At 43.3% G+C, this 17,105-nt stretch overlaps 2 protein-coding genes across 5 annotated transcripts in view; one reads left to right on the top strand and one right to left on the bottom strand.

Moving 5' to 3' along the window:
- The window catches only part of LOC130679363 (nuclear envelope pore membrane protein POM 121-like), a 24,842-nt gene extending 17,550 nt beyond the window's left edge, over positions 1 to 7,292 (bottom strand). Inside the window, exons 1-2 of the mRNA XM_057487966.1 lie at positions 7,074 to 7,292; positions 6,728 to 6,960 (exon numbers count right to left, since the gene is read on the bottom strand). Of these exons, the coding sequence (XP_057343949.1) occupies positions 6,728 to 6,960; positions 7,074 to 7,292 (452 nt within the window). The remainder of the gene's footprint in view (positions 1 to 6,727; positions 6,961 to 7,073) is intronic.
- Positions 7,186 to 17,105, top strand: part of LOC130679122 (eukaryotic peptide chain release factor GTP-binding subunit ERF3A-like) — an 18,252-nt gene continuing 8,332 nt past the window's right edge. For 2 of the 4 annotated variants that reach the window (XR_008992111.1, XR_008992112.1), the window contains exons 1-2: positions 7,439 to 11,859; positions 11,961 to 12,036. Coding sequence is in view for 1 of the 4 variants with exons in the window: in XM_057486963.1 (XP_057342946.1) it covers positions 7,291 to 7,902 (612 nt within the window). In the remaining 3 variants the exon portion in view is untranslated. Of the gene's footprint in view, positions 11,860 to 11,960; positions 17,066 to 17,105 lie in introns of those variants that run through there. The other 2 variants (XR_008992113.1, XM_057486963.1) reach the window with 2 other exon arrangements.

Raw genomic sequence — 17,105 nt, 5'->3', positions numbered from 1 at the left:
ACCCGTTGGCGAGACAGCGAAAAAGGAAAAGGGAAAGAAAAGCGTGGAAGTCTTTCTTTAATGTCAATTGGTATAATGTGAACTTTTTTTTCTTTTTTACTTTTTCATTAACGTATCATTGACATACACTGCTCTGAAGGTTTCACAAGAAACCTTCAATGTGGGTACTACCTCCACCGATATTATCGAGTACCCCCTATACCCCATTGCCGTCGCTCTCCATCAGCGTAGCACGATGCCACGGAGTCCCTACTTGTCTTCTCTGAGCTACATTGTTTCCCCGTGACCCCACACACACCAGGTGCACCAATCATAACACCCCTTCATGAATCCTCTTCTCCCTTCCATACCCCCTCCCCTTTGGTAATCGCTAGTCGCTTCTTGGAGTCTGTGAGTCGGCTGCTGTTCTGTCCCTTCAGATTTGCTTTGATTTAATACTCCACAAATGAGGGAAATCATTTGGTACTTGTCTTTCTCCGCCTGGCTTATTTCACTGAGCATCATCCCCTCTAGCTCCATCCATGTTGTTGCAAATGGTAGGATATGTTTTTTTCTTATGGCTGAATAGTGTTCCATTTTGTATATGTGACACCTCTTCTTTATCCATTCATCTACTGATGGAGACTTCGGTTGCATCCATATCTTGACTGTTGTAAATAGTGCTGCAGTAAACATAGGGGTGCATATGGCTTTTTGAACCTTCGGTCTTGTTTTCTTTCGGTAAAATCCTAGGAGACAAATTCCAGGGTCAAATGGTAGTTCTATTTTAAGTTTTTTGATGAACCTGCATACTGCTTTCCACAATGGTTGAACTTGTTCACATTCCCACTAGCAGTGTAGGAGGGTTCCCCTTTCTCCACATCGTTGCCCCCATGTGTTGCTGTTTGTCTTTTGGATGGTGGCAATCCTTACTTGTGTGAAGTGGTATCTCATTGTGGTTTTGATTTGCATTTCTCTGATGGCTAGCGATGTGGAGCATCTTTTCATGGGCCTGTTGGCTATGTGTTTTTCTTCTTTGGAGAAGTGTCTGTTCAGACCCTCTGCTTATTTTTTAATTGGATTTTTTGCTTTTTGTTTGTTGAGGTGCATGAGCTCTTTATGTATTTTGGATGTCAGCCCTTTGTTGGATATGTCATTTATGAATATATTCTCCCATAGTGTAGGATGCCTTTTTGTTCTATTGATGGTGTCCTTTGCCCTACAGAGGCTTTTCAGCTTGATACCGTTCCATTTGTTCATTTTTGCTGTTCTTTCCCCTGCCCAGCGAGATATGTTCATGAAGAATTTGTTCATGTTTATGTCCAAGAGGTTTTGCCTGTGTTTTTTTCTAAGAGTTTTATGGTTTCATGACTTACATTCAGGTCTTTGATCCATTTCAAGTTTACTTTTATGTGTGGGGTTAGACAATGATCCAGTTTCATGCCCTTTCATGTTGCTCTCCAGTTTTGCCAACAGCATCTTGCTCTCTTCTTTTGTGGTTTGATGAGTTTCTTTAGTTGTACGCTTATATTCCTTTCTCTTTCTCTTTTGTGTCTTTACTATAGTTTTTTGCTTCGTGGTTACCATGAGGCTTACATGTAACAACTTACCTCTATAACCACCTATCTTAAGTTGATAACAACTCGAGTTTCGTCCCATTCTAAAACATTTTTACTCTCCTTCCCCCAACATTTTATATTTTTCATGTCATTGTTTACGTCTTTGTATCTTGTGTATCCTTTAACTAATTATTGTGATAATTATTTTTATTACTTTTGTATTTTAACCTTCATAGTAGCTTTATAAGTAATTAATCCACTACCTCTATTATATATTTACTTTTCCAGTGAAATGCAGTTTTCATATGCATCCTTGTTAGTAATTATTGCCCATTCTTTTCAGTTTAAAGAGAACCCTTTAGTATTTCTTATAAGGCAGTTTAGCATGATAAACTCTGTTAGGTTTTGCTTGTCTGGAAAAAAATCTTTCTCTCCTTCAATTCTGAATGATAACTTTATTGAGTAGAATATCCTTGCTTGAATTTTTTTCTTTCAGCACTTTGAATATATCATGTCACTTCCACCTGGCCCACAAAATTGCACTGAAAAATCTTGCTAGGCTTTTGAGGGTTCCCTTGTATATAACCAGTTGCTCTTCTCCTGATGCTTTTAATATTCTCCTCTTGTCTTGAAATTTTGACATTTTAATTAATGTGTCCTGGTGTGGATCTCTTTAGGTTCACCTTTTTTGGAACTCTTTGGGATTCCTGGATCTTGATGTCTGTTTCCTTCACCATGTTAGGGAAGCTTTCAACCATTATTTCACCAAATAAGATTTCTGCCCCTTTCTCTGTCTTTCTCCTTCTAGGAGCCCTATAATGCAAATATTAGTCTGTTTGATGTTATCCTATACGTCCCTGAAACTATCTTCCCCTTTTTTCATTCTTCTGCTCTGACTGAATTCCACTGTTGTGACTTGCTTTTGATCAAGGAAATGTTAACAGAAGGGACATGTGCCTCTTGAAGGCAGAGGCCAGTGCCTAGCTGAAAACATTCTCTTTCCCTCTGCTCTGCTGAATGGCAGTGTCCCAGATGGTTATGGCTCTGTGGGCCTGGGTTGCAATGGGAGAATGATCAGAGCATAGCCCCAGGTGACCAAGGAGGGGCACTGTTACAGGCTGAATGTTTGTGTCCCCTCAAAATGCATTGTGATATTTGGAGGTGTGGCCTTTGGGATGTGATTAAGTTTATACACGTTCATGAAGGATTTGTGGGCTTATAAGAAAAGACACCAGAGAACTTATTCTCTTGAATGCTATCATGCCATGGGAAGGACGCATTGAAAAGTTGGCCACTGAAAGCTAAGAAGAGAACCCTCAGTAGCCACCAAATCTGCTGGCCCCTTGACCTTGGACTTCCTAGCCTCCAAAACTGTCAGAAATAAGTTTCTGTTGTTTAAATCATTCAGCCTCTGATAGTTTGTTCTAGCAGCCTGAGCAGCCTATGACCACCAAATTGCACAAATGGAATTTGGGTGGTGTTTGTTACTGCACCATGACCTCATCTATCTTGACCAATATAGCATCCGAAACCATGGATTAATCACTGTGCAATACTGCCTCTTCACTGCCACCAGAAACTTCTTTAGGAGACTTAATATTACTGAACAAGCCCTTTATAGTGTATTGCAGTCCAAAATGAAAGAAACCTAAAAGAACACAAAATTAACAACACAAAGGAAGAGCAAACACCAAGCCAGGTACATTGGCCCTTTAGCTCACCCATAAGCTGCAGACAGTTTCGTTTCTTCTTTCACTTAAACCAGAGTGTGGGGAAGTTGGCCTTGGGCTAAAGGTGATAAAACAGCTCAGAGCCAGAATGTAAAGAAGTACAAAGCTAGGAAACCCTGCTGAGTGAGTCCTGCAATGGCAGATTCCAAGGCAAAGATGTTCTTCCTCTCTTCTCTCCCTCTAACATAGATTTCTGAATGTCCCTCAGAAGCCTTGTTTGCTTGTAGGCATAAAAAGGCTAATTTGACTGGAGCCAGGTCTCGGGGTCGTCTGCTAGTTTCCCAAGAAGATTCCCTTTGAAGATCAGCTCCTCTGAACTCCTGCTTTCTCTCAGTGAAGTCGGGGTTCTTGTTTGCAAAGTCGAAGAATGAACTTAGCAAACACCCAAGGTAGGAGAGCCAGGGAGAGGCTTTTATTGAGAAATAAAGTGAAAGGAAAGAGCTCCTGCCTCACACCGGGAGGGGACAAGAGAGCCCAGGGTGGTGCGTTGTCTAGGGGATTTATAGTTCCTTGAGGATTTTCAGGAATGTGGGTAAAGGGCTAGGGGTGCAGACTTGTACCATGTGCCCTGCCCCCAAGGTGGGCTGGGTTGTTGTCTGTTTGCTAGGGCTGTTTACAGTGAAGTCAGGGGTTATGCTGAGGTACCGTTGCGGAACACTCAGACATTCCAGGCCAAGTTGTTCCTGGCCTTTTGACCTTTAACTGATCTCACTGAAGATGTCTATATTCCTAGTCTGGTATCCTTTATATTGTTACATTGCCTTGACTGTAAATATCCTGCCTTACTTTTTCCAGAGGATCTCACCCTACTCTGACTACACCCAAGGCCCCTGTCTCATCAGCACTGTCCGAAGTGTCACAGTCTGTCATGTGTTAAGAGTTTTTTCAAAGTGGCTTCACTCTGATTTCCAGGGTGTCCTGATTATTTCCAATTTTAAGGTTCACCGTGTCTTTTCAGGGAAGTTGGATTTCTTCCTTTCAAATCATTGACTGCCACCAACAATCGCAAGACACAAAGCATGCAGACAGTGGTATCTGTATCATTAGATGATTTGAGAGGCAGAAAAATATCCTCCCATTCAATAAATATTGGTCACATGCCCACTCCATACTAGGCACTATGCCAGGCATCAAGGCATAACAGTGAATTCATTTTATATGTGGTTCTTACCCTAATGCAGTTTTCCATCAGGTAGGGGAAACAGAAAAAAAAAATGTAATAAATTAAGTACATATAATTGTGGAAGTGCTATTAAGGAAAAGGCATGGTGCTAATATACAGAATGAAAGAGGTGAGTGTGGGTTTGGGGGAAGAGAGTCTGATGTTAGTTTGGGGTCTTCCAAGAAGCACTCACAAAGGACGATGTGAGGTAATGCAAATAATGAGTATTTTGGGCTGAGTTGTTCCCCACCCCACCCGAAATTAATATATTCAAGTCCTAACCCCAGACCCCATAGCTCAGATTGTGACAGTATTTGGAGATGAGGTCATTCAAAAGGTGGTTCAGTTAAAATGAGGGCATTAGGGTGTGCCTAGTCCAACCTGAATGCTGTCCATATAAGAAGAGATGCCATGTAAGGGATGGGCATGCCCAGAGGAAAGGCCCTATGAGGAGGCAGTGAGAAGGCAGCCATCTGCAAGCCAAGGAGAGAGGCCTCAGGAGACCCAAACCTGGGACCCCTTTGGCTTGTGCTTGCAGCCTACAGAACTGTGAGAAACAAATGTCAATTGTCTAGGCCGCATGGTCTATGGTCTTTGATTACGGCAGCCCTAGAACACTAATGCAGTGAGTTACCCCAGCAGCTACTGAGGCAGGATGAGCTGGGGAGGGACAAAGCAGGTGCTGCCTGTTCCCCATGCAGCACTTGTTCAGGTGGGCTGTATAACTGATGGAACAGTGTCCCCCAGAATTCTTGTCCACCTGGAAATAGGGTCCTTGCAAATGTAAATAGTGGATGATCTCAGTCTAAAAACAATCCTGTATTTAGAGCGGGCCTTAACTTTAATGACTGGTGTCTTCCTAAGAGAAAGAAGAGGACAATGTAGACAGACACACAGAGAAGAGGCCACGTCAAGATAGAGGCAGAGATTGGAGGGATGCAGCCACAAGCTGAGGAATGTCTGGGACCACCAGAAGCTGGAAGAGGCAAGGAAGATTTCTCCTCTAGAGCCTTCAGAGGGGGTACAGCCCCTTGATTTAAGACTGAAGACCTCCAGAACAATGGGAGAATAAGTTCCTGTTGTTTTATGCAACTCCATCTGTGGCAGTTTGTTACAGCCGCCACAACAAACTAATAGAGGGGAAGATGTGCCTCTGAACGGCCCATAGGACCATGAGGAAAGAAAGATAGGGACTTTGCCCAGCTTCCTCCTATGTGCTGTTTCCCTCTAGGAGACCGCGGCCCTGAATCCGTTTGCCTCCTGCTGCCACTTTGGCAACTATGTGTGATAGTGGGGTTTCATCCAGGTCTGAAAATTATCAGGGGAGCCAGACCCAGATCCAGGTAGGGGAAGTGGCTGAAGGCCCAGGACAAGGGCACTGAGGTCATCTGAGCAGGAGATACTATGTGTCCAGTATAGATACCTGACTCTTGTGGCTGTGGTGAGAATTAAATAAAAGAATATGTGCAATGGGTAAACACAAAATGCGGTCTGTCCGTACAATGGAATACTGTTTAACCTTAAGAAGGAAGGAAATTCTGATAACATGCTTCAGTGTGTCTTGTAGTTCAATCTTGAGGATATTACGCTAAGTGAAAGAAGCCAGTGCCAAAAAGATAAATAATGTATGATTCTTCTTGTATGAGGTTCCTAAAGTAATCAAATTCATAGAGTCAGAAAGTAGAATGGTGGTTGCCAGGGGCTGGCAGGAGGGAAGATTGGGGAGTGAGGGTTTAATGGGCATAGAGTTTTAGTTTGGAAAAATGGAGAATTCAGAGATGGATGGTGGTGATGACTGCTCAACAACGTGAATATACTGAATACCACTCAATTGTACATTTAAAAATGGCTAAGATGTCTTCAACGAACTGGAACAAATAGTTCAAAAATTCATATGGAAACACCAAAGACCCCGAATAGCCAAAGCAATCCTGAGAAGGAAGAGTTAAGTGGGGGGGATCTCGCTCCCCAACTTCAAGCTCTACTACAAAGCCACAGTAATCAAGACAGTTTGGTAATGGCACAAAAACAGAGCCACAGACCAGTGGAATAGAATAGAGACTCCAGACATTAACCCAAACATATATGGTCAATCAATATATGATGAATGAGCCATGGACATACAATGCGGAAATGACAGTCTCTTCAACAGATGTCCAGGGGTTGAAAGCTTTATCCCCCCGTAGAACTGCTGTCGGTTTTCCCTCATCCTGTGACTCACAGGACAGAGTGGACCGCCCCCGAGGGCTGAAAGGCTCTGGATCGGAGGCCCAGCACGGAGTCACGCCAAGACTCACCCCTGCCGCTGCCCCACCCGGTGACAGGTGGGGCCGCGAGGGCGACCAGGTCCCCGCCTCTTCGCGCTGCCTGCCGGGAGCCGGAGCCTCTTCCGGTTGCTCTGGGCCACGGAACTCCGACTCCCATCGACCCCCGGGAAACCGCAGCGGGGACGCGCGGGCTCTGTCGGAACGCGTAGTTCCGTCTTTGGCCGTGCTTCATAGCCGGAAGCGGGGACGAACGGGGCTGAGAACTACCGAGGTGAAGGTACGGGAGGCGGCGAGGGGTCAATCTGCGCGGTAGTGGGGTGGCCGGTGAGGCAGTCAGAGGTGCCTGGGTTGGGTGGAAGGACATCGGCTCGCACACACGAGGAGGGTTGAGCCGCCGCCGCCGCCGCCGCCTTTGTCGCGAGTGCGAAGTAGGGACTGGAGCTGCTGCCGCGGTGACGCCGGGGACTCTGTCGCTAGCCCTCAGCCCTTCTGTCTCCCACTTCCCCGGGTCAGCGCGGCCTGCTCCTCCCCGGCCCGTCGCCCCCGCCTCCATTTCCCGCCCTCTCTTCACCACACACACGGTCCCCCCGATCATGGATCCGGGCAGTGGCGGCGGCGGCGGCGGGGGCAGCAGCAGCGGGAGCAGCAGCGACTCAGCGCCCGACTGCTGGGACCAGGCGGACATGGAAGCCCCCGGGTCGGGCCCGTGCGGCGGCGAAGGCGGCCCCTTGGCGGCGGGGGCCGCCGAGGCCCAGCGTGAGCACCTCAGCGCGGCCTTCAGCCGGCAGCTCAACGTCAATGCCAAACCCTTTGTGCCCAACGTCCACGCCGCCGAGTTCGTGCCGTCCTTCCTGCGTGGCCCGGCCCAACCGGCGCCGGCGCCGGCGCCAACCACCACGGAGCCTGCAGTGGCGCGGGAGGCCCTTCGGGCAAAGGGGCCGGGACGCGGAAGCAGCCGAGCGGGAGGCCGGAGCCCACCTTGGTGGGGTGTGGGGACACGTCTGCGGTTCGCCTCGCAGGGCGGGGTACGCGCGGCCTCGGGGCCCGGCGGCACGTGGGGCGCTGACAGCGGCGCCGGGCGCGGGCAGCCCTGTGTGGGGCGGCCCGGGCGCGGCGGAGGGCCTGGAGGAGCGGTAGCTGCGTGTCGGCGACATGGGAGGGATCTAGAGCCCGTCCCTTCCCCGGGGGCCGCAGCTACCTACTAGAACTGAAAACCGTATGGGACGGAGAGGGCCCGCGGCCATCAGTACCATGAGGCCCAGACGTGGGACAACTGGAACCAGGAGGTGGGTGGGCGTTGAGCGAGCCAGACTCAAGGAGCTGGGAGGACGAGCGCCCGACTTTTCCTTCACCTTATGCCTAGGTGAGAGAGCGTTTCTTGCTCCAATTTCTATTATTGAAACTGTAATTAACGTTTTGGATATCTGGCACCGAAGTGTCCTGCAGGAATCCCAAGATGCATTGTAGTCTTGGGATCCCGCAGAAACTGTTGGCCATCACTTCAGAGGTCTTTCAGTTTTGTAAAGCATTGTGTAAGCTTGTAAAGTTAACAGTGTCAAAAGTAAGAGGTCCTCCCGTAATGTGTATAGGAAACTACATTGATTTGTGTTCTCTTTTTCTTAAGTGGTGCTTGTCTTCTTAGTGACACGTTTAGAATTTTAATTTCGTCAAAATCGGATAGCTTATTCAGGCTGTGTGGTATTGTAAGTCACTCTTTATGTTCACGTGTCAGTAATTAGCCTGTTCAGATACTTGGTATTATAGCTTACTAGTTGTCACGTGCCGTTCTGACCATAGCTAGTAGACTGTTTTGTGTGTTTTCAAGTCAGGTTTGGTCTTTAAAAAGCTTTCTGTATTTCGGGGCTGCTTAAGTGATAGGATGACATGCTTTCGGGTACTGATCTTGTGGGAATGTCAGATGTGTGAAGTTAACTATTCTCCCCTGTATGAAAAAGTGCTTATTTTACGAACTGTCAATATTGGCTTAAAGAGAGAAAGGAATGTACCTTCGTGAGCCAGGGTATTGGAGAACCATATCACAGATGTTCTTGGCAATTTGTGAGAATCGATTGTTGATTTCTCTTTGAAGTTCCACGTTGTATTTCCTAGATAAATGGACATCATAAAAGTCTCTGGGAGTTTAGCTTCTTCAGAAACTTGCCACAGTTTCTGTATTAGAGGCAGAGAGCTTGGAGAAGTACTTCTGTGAAGTAAGTACATATATGAGCACAGTTTGAATTTGGTTGTTTGATTTTCTTGATGTTTTGCCTTTTAACAAGGAAACTTAGTATTTATTTCTTTGCTTAGATCAAGCAGTTTGGCCTACTTAAATAAAGTTCACTTACCAGCCCCTAAAAGTGCCCGGTTCCCCATACCTTATCATGCAGATTCCTTTTATCCAGCCATTTTCTTGTTTCTTTTTTGGCCGTCCCTCCTCACTCTGGAGCCACCAGCACCACTCTGGCTAGACTTGGAACTCCATTTCCAGCTTGTCCATCCATCAGCCAGTGAGTCAGGAAGGGACAGCCATCCTCAGAGCAGTGATCTGGAGTAGACATTGTTGGGTGACTAGGTAGGTAGGTTGGGTGACTGTTAGGTAGAAGAGCTGTCTTTCCTCTTACTGGCATTTGCCAACTTGCTGGTTTATTCTTAATCCTTTTCTCTGTGACACTGTTAGAAGTGGAGATGTAAAAATATCTAAGGAAGCGGTTATAAGAGAAGTACTTTCTTTGTTACTTGGTGGTCAGTTTTTTTCAGTTATATCAAACTGTTTTGGTGTTACTGACTTTGTCAACTGCTTCTACAAAATGCCAGTTCATATTTTTAAAAGTGTCCTCCTTAGGGTTGTCTATTGGAAAAGAATGGTTTCTAAATTGAGGTCCAGAGAGATGTGGGACTGTTGGATTGCATGTTTGAACCCATAGAGGTCCATAAAGTACCACCATCATAGCAGAGAACTATGCCTGGAAGAAGCAAAGAAAAAAATTGGAACTTGCCCTTAGAAATTTACAAAGGGGGAGCCATAAAAGTTGCAAGTTTTTTTATAGTGAGGAAATAAACAGAAGGGGAGCATCTTTTCTTTGGTTGTTAAGCCCTTGTTGAGATTTGTTGTGGGTCCCTGTTTTTAAACTAGATAGGAGGAAGAGCTCTTGAAGGAGGAAGTCTAGAGGTAGAACACTGAATGACTTCCTAACTGTTCCTGTCTAGGATGAATATCTGTCATTTCTCCTGAAAACAGGCTAGTTGGGTTTTTCTGGTGGTTCCTTGAGCAGCCAGTTGCCATAAATGTTTTTGCACAGTGTCAGAAGGCTGCTGGGTGGTTATGCCTGTTTCCAGCCATCCCAAGTCAAAACTTGGGATTCCGTGTTGATCTTAGCTCTCAGAAAAAGTAATACAGGTTTCCAACGGAATGATTAAGTAGAATACAAATTAAGTGTAACCAAGTGTAATTCATTTAAGTTCAGTTCTCTACAGATCCAAGTAAATTGACTACGTGATGCTCTTTAAAGTAGAAGTCCTGAAATGAATGAAAATGTGGAAGACAAGGGTTGTGTGTAAGAGAACAAACATTTTCTATGCTAGAATGTACATATTTTACTTATTTTGAGTTTCAATTTGCACACAGTTCATTCTTTTTTATTGTTGAATGAGAAGTAAGTTTAGCGATTTAATTCAGGATTACTTGGTGTCTTAGTCCATTTGGGCTGCTGTGTAGTACAGTACCACAGACTAGGTAGCTTGTAAACAAAATTTTTATCCCTCACAGCTCAGGAGGCTGGAAGACCGCGATCAGGGTGCCACCCTGGTCAGATGAGGGCCTCCTTCCCTCTCTCAGATCAGATTGCTGACTTCTTGTTCTCACATGGTGGAAGGGGCAAGGGAGCTCCCTGGGGCCTCTTTTATAAAGGAGCTGTTTGTAAAATGCATTCTTGAGGGCTCTGCCGTTAGGACTTATGTCCTCCAAAAAAACCCCACCTAAGTCCAATACGTGAGGCATTAGAATTTCAACATATGAATTTTGGGGGGGACACAAACATTTCAGAGCATAGCACTTGGACTTGTAGAGCATCCAGGCTTCTGTAGTAATGGTGTGGTGTCCTTTCCACCACCGCACCCTTAGCATCTCTCAGAACTCTGCCAGTAAAAAATGAATATAGAATAAAAATAAAACCAGCGGTCCTCAGAGGAGGAACTATCTCCAAAACATAGCACATTGTATTATGGAACCTGAATTTTAAAGAGAAATGTTCTGTTTCATAGTACTTGGTTTTTGATGGGTGTCTTTTAATGGGGAAGGAATGTTCTTTTTTTTAGTGACAGAGATATAATTCACATATCACAGAATTCACTGTAGTGGTTTTTAGTATATTCACAAAGTTAATGCAACCGTCACTACTACGTGGTGGTTGCTTGTTAATCACTGAGTAGTCTCAAAAGTGACCTCTTCAGGGTCACCAGAGTAGAGTGCAGAATCTTACATAATTGCTTTGTTCAGAAGGCCTCTTAGGCTTTATTATGATTTTAAGTGATACCTGTTGACTGAGAGATAAGTTTAGACAGAAGATAGGTGAGGTTCTTGACTGGATTTTCCTTTTCCCATGAGACTGAAATCCCTGCAGTAACAAAGTCTTCAGTGGGACAGTAAGTAAAGTAGGCAGAGAAGGTGAGGGGAAAATACTGTTCCAGGAGTGTTATTTCTTTTCCTGCCTCGTTTTCTAGCTAGTTATTTCTTACCTTGACTTAACCAATTATTAGATTTGGGCTCTTATTTCCTGATTTTACATGCTTGCAATGGCTCCAGCGTGAGGATTTAGGGAGTAAGCGAAGGCATTACATGAACCAGTGCTTTCCTTGTGAGCAGCTATTTGAACTGGTAAGAAATTTTGATTGAGAATAGGCCCTCTTTGGAGCAGCTTTTATTTACTGCAGCTTTTGTACATGGCTTTCTTCTGTCCCTTGTTTTTCACCTTCTCTGGAATTGTACTGCAAGAAAAGATAGCGATTAAAATTTCTCAGGGCGAGTTAGGGAAGTAGAGTAGATGACAAGTTTTAAGTCTTGTTTTGTTTTTGTTTGCTGGGGAGGAAATGTCTTAAAGTGTTAAAATATTACTGTTTTTCTAGTCGAAGAGAAAGGAATGAAAAGGATTCGATAGTCTTTTGTGGTGAGTTAGCAGTATTAGAATGGAAGTTTTTGAGATGTAAGTCTGGTTTCTGCTCAGAATGATGTATAGCAATTAATGAACAAACATTCACGTGTTTACAGAATGCAGGATACTGTGCTGGGCACTTGAAGTGACACCACAAGATGAATTAATCGTAGTCCTGGAGTCTAGAAAGAAGTCAGACCCCCAGTTTACTCTAATGGAAGACATAACGTGGTTGAGAGGGTTTCAAAGCTGAGCAGAGGAGTTGTTCATAGGTGCCCTTGTGTAAATCATTTCAGTCTTGTTATACTAATCGTAAGCCTAGAGATACATTTTCTGGTACCTGTTCTTTGTTAATACCATAAGTGTCTTTTAAGTTCAGATATAATTCACATAAAATTTACATTTCTTGTGTTTCGGTATTTTATTTCAGCTTGCTAGGAAATTGCTAGAGTAGAGCATCAGTTACCTTTTTACGCAGCTTGTGAGTTACTGCCATTACGGCTGGTGTATCTATTGGGCATGTTAATTTAGAATTTCATCATTATATTCACAGTTCTTAAATTAACTGGGAAGCAAGAATATGGCCACTATTTGGAAGTTCTTGGTTATTCTGACATCCTAAGGACGCTTAAAAAGCTGTCATTTGTTGATTCATACCAAAGCTTCTTAAAAGTAGTGTCCTTGTTTTCAGTAGAGTTTAACAAAGCAGGCTAGGGTATTTTTTTCCTAAGTGACTTTGTTTTAGGAAATCTAGTTGTCACAGTACTCCAAGTTGAGCCAGTTCCCCATCATAATTCTGCTTACTAGGTGAGAGAAACAGTAAGGATTTTTTGAGCATCTTTCACCAGCCTAACCTAAGAGTGGTTACACCCAATCCAAACCACATTCCAAACAGGTAATTGTAAGCCACTGACCTTGAACAAAGCAGAAAGTGCATGCCTTAGAATGTTGTTGGGGCAATCTCTGGGTTGACCGTTTCTGTAGAACCACAGTGGGCCACTGTACTACTCAGTGGTGTGTCCAGTTCCTTTGGATGGTTGGTTTTGGTTGCAAGGTAAGTGTATTTCTGTTCCCTTTGTACCTTAATGGGGCTGTCTGCAAAGTATTTTAAGTTCACCTACAATTTTTTTTGAAGTAAATAGGATATACATTATAAATAAACCTGTTTTAGGGTTGTTTGAAAAACATAGTGGATCTTAGTTACTCTACAGAAAGCCCACTCAGGTGGATGTGTGTCATTGCTTTTAGTGAATGAATAGTTCGTAGAATGTTAGGGCTGGAAGTGACCCTGGCAGTAGTACAGTCTTATCAGATAAAGAAACTGAAGCCTACAGATAGTGACTCCAATTCAGCAACAGTGGAGTCTGGAATCTGTTTGCCAACTGCTAGCTTAGTGCCCTTTCAATTACACCGTGCTGTTGACCGGGGAGAAGGGCATCCCTGGGGCTAACATCTTGACCACCAACCAGCATGGATTTCCTGAGAGAGGCCCTAGAATTTGCCTTTCTTGTGTTTATTCTTCAAAAGTTTTGTTAATATGGGGCTTTGAAAAGCTTGTAATGGTAAACTTATTGAGCAGTTACTTGCTTCATATGCTTTTATCTTCACAACAATCTTTTGAGGTTATGTTGAGCCCTTTTATAGATAAGAAAATTAAGGCTCAGAAAAGCTAAATAAATGAGGTGACATCTCCTAGTAAGTGGAGGAGCCAGGGTTAGACTCTACGTCTGATTTCAAAGTTTATTCTAGTAATAATAACTCAGCTAGTCTTCTCCCTGTGATTTGCTATGAAAAGGTCTTTTTGGCTGAGACACTTTTTCAGCAACTGAGTCCGTGAGATTGTGGCCTATGGCACCGCCTCCCTGTTCTGTCTCAGTAGTAGCAGGGTGACGTTGTGATAAGTAGGCAATGCTCTACTTTGAAATCACTTCTTCCTACATTTTAGGAAATAATGTGAGATAATTTGAAACAGTTCTGTTCACCGCTATAGCATTGTACCTTTTTATTTTGAGAGCATAGGTAGTTAAGGCAAAACCATGGACATTTCATGTGTTGTGTGGGCGTTTGGTTGTGATGTCTGCCTTTACTGGTTTTCAGTATTGTCTGTGGGAGAAAAATACCTCAGGCAGGCGGATTTGGTTGGGAGTGTATGGTCATCTGGGTGCTAGAGAATTTTTAGTTTCTTATGCAAATTGTACTTCAGCATCTCTTCAGTATTGTTTCTCTAACCCCTTCTTGGAAAACTGACACATACAAAGTTGTTTTTAGTCTATCGAACCCTGATGGAAATGCAGTAAATATATAGGTGGACTGCTACAGATGGTGAGAAAACTGAAGTGATAAGACTCTAAGGAACTAGTGACCTCTGAAAACCAAAAGAAACGGCTGCAGTCCAGGCACAGTGAATTACATACTTACTCGGTACGTACACCGTTTCAGCCTGTGGAGACTTTACAGGAGATGGGAAAAGGCTCTGTATTTCAGAAAACCACACTCATTCTGGAAGTTTCTAATGTCTTAGGGAACGAAAACTGAGATCTGTGTGTGGGTGTGCTTACAGCTGCAAGAAGGGTCCTACCCTAGAGGAGCTCAGAAGAGCCATCATAAGCTGGGTAATGGGGTGGGTGGGGGGTGGGATAAAAGTGGAAAGATTTGTACTACAATTGAGGAGATTCCTTAAGAGGATCTAGAACTGTGCACTTATGGCTCTTTAAATTAATTAAAACTAAATGTTTCAATTAAAAATTCAGTTTCTTGGTCATAGCCACCTTTCAAGTGCTTAATAGCCACAACGTGGCTAAGTGACAGTCATATCACAGCACAGAAACAGAACATTTCCATCATTGCAGAAGCTTGTATTGGACAGAATTTTGTCACAATGTTTCTCACTTCAAGGTAGCGTAAGACACTTGTGACTTTTGCGACAGCACTGAAGTTTTTATTCATTAATAATGAACACCATTTAGCCAACAGGACTAAGAAATTTAAGTAGGATGACTTTTGCATATTGTTGTTTTGTGTGTAAAGAGATGAAAGATTAGTTTTATACATATAAAGCAGTACACATTTAAGTTGCTGATTTATGGACTATGTGGGTTAAGCAATTTAAGAATTGGCCAGACTTTTATATTTAAAATATAACTTGAATTGAAACCTGGTTTTCACAGCCCACCACGAGTGTGGCCTTCACTGTACCCATGATCTGGCCAAGTAAGATCTCCGTGTTAAAGTCCTTTGATCCATAATCAAATCTTTAAAAAAATTGTATTTTTAAAAATTGAGGTGAAATCCATATGACATGAAATTAACCATTTGAAAGTGAACAGTTTGGTGGCATTTGGTACATTCACAGTGCTGTGCAGCTTACTACCTCAAGGTTCCAAACAGTCTCATCGCCTCCAAAGGAAATCATACTTTTCAAGCAATTGTTTAACACTCCCCTTTTCCCAGCTTTTGGCAACCACCAAGCTACTTTCTGTGTGTATGAATGTACCTATTCTGAATATTTCATGTGAATGGAATTGTACCTGTGATCTGTTGTGTCTGGCTTATTGCACCATTATCAAATTTTAACTAGTTTTAAGATTCACAGTATCATCTTTGTTAAACCATAGGCAGTACTGTTGCCTGACTGTCTTTTGGTAAAATCTTTCACTTCTTGTTTTAAAATTTTGGGTAATATACCTTTTATCACAGCCAGTTCATTAATCTTCCTTTACCATAAAGGATAGCATTCGTTTCTTTTAATTTGAGGTATGGCAGTTTTATTAACTAGTACACTTCTGATAAACTTTCCCACCTAATTAGAATTGTTCTTTTTTGAATACTTGATGAGGGTGTGTACTTGATGAGGATGTATCTTCTGAACATGGAGATACCATTAGGAAATATGAAACTGATTTCATTCCTTGGGAGGTTGACTAACTTCTCTTCGACTAGCAGATATGAAGTGTGCAGGACTTGGAAATCAAGCCCCAATGGTTATGTTTGCCAGCCATGAACAAGTGACTTTGGAGCTGGTAGAATTACAAGCCTATGCTCATTAGTAGCGAGTAAATCTGGATGTGATGTATATTATGAATAATAGGAGTAGAATGAGAAAGGGTTGGAGATGTGTGTGAGAGAAGAGACTGGGTACAAATACACTGACAAGTTTAAATGTAAAGAACATGTTGCTGTATCTGTGATTTTTCTGGTTCATTGCTCCAAAAACATCAGTTCGCAGATGTTGCCACCATTGCCATTTGAATTGTAACGTGATCCGTGGTCTGAATGCAAGGATAAGCTTTTTTTCTTCCATCCTGGGGAAACTATTGTCAGCTTCTTATTTTGAGGCCCTTTAATGTCATCATTACGTGTATATTAATAACTTAATTGCTGTTTGTACTTGACCCTGTCCCTGCCTCTGTAAGCTGTACAAACTCAAGACAAATGCATTATAAATGTAGGGTGTTTTGAAAAATGAAACCATGAACAGATTTTTATTATGCTGCGTTATGCAGCCATGGAGGTAGTCTTATGACTGATGTCACTGTCCTGAGAGGTGCCTTACAGCCTTAGGCATGTATTGTATATTTGTAAATCTAAGAGTTGGTTGTAGAACCAGGTGTTGAGGTGTGTGTACTGTTGGGTCTTATAAAGCCCATTTGCAGTTTGGGATGTCTTATAAGTGATGAGAGAGCCCCCCATACTGATTGTCTCCGTCTTCCTTGCCTTACAATGCTTGACCATCCTAACTGTGTCATCACTTACTCGGTTTACTTTTACTGAGGGATTTTCAGCAGGGGCTGTCTGAGGAAGGGCAAGGTGGCATTTGTGTAACTTGGAGAAGCCCATTCGAATATGTCAGAATGTTTGGTAAGTTACCGCTTACTTCATAGGGTTTGGGGGGAGCTTAAATAAGATAGCAATCAGCACATGAGGGCTCAATAAAAATTTAAAGGGATTTAGGGTAATTTGCCACAACCTCCAACCCTGCCTCCAGCACTGTGGATTTGTGAGTGTTTCTATCCCTGTCTGGCCCATAATAGATGTGCAGTACATGTTAGTTGAGAGAATTGAACTGATGGCTCATTACATATTAGGGAGTGGGGAGTCACTTGTTGAATATCTCTTAGGTGCGAGGAGTTCTTTAATTGAAACTAAACAAATGCTTATTCTCATTCAGTGCTCTAAGCAGTTCTCTCAGGCAGATGACATGCCATTTCCATGATTCAGTGAAATAATTGCCTCTCACAACTTGTACATGACACTGTAGGTTT

This window comes from Manis pentadactyla, chromosome 10, assembly GCF_030020395.1.
Source record: "Manis pentadactyla isolate mManPen7 chromosome 10, mManPen7.hap1, whole genome shotgun sequence".
In the NCBI taxonomy this organism is placed as follows: domain Eukaryota; kingdom Metazoa; phylum Chordata; class Mammalia; order Pholidota; family Manidae; genus Manis; species Manis pentadactyla.
Note: the sequence above shows the minus strand (reverse complement) of the source record. Positions and strands in the feature narration are given on the sequence as shown.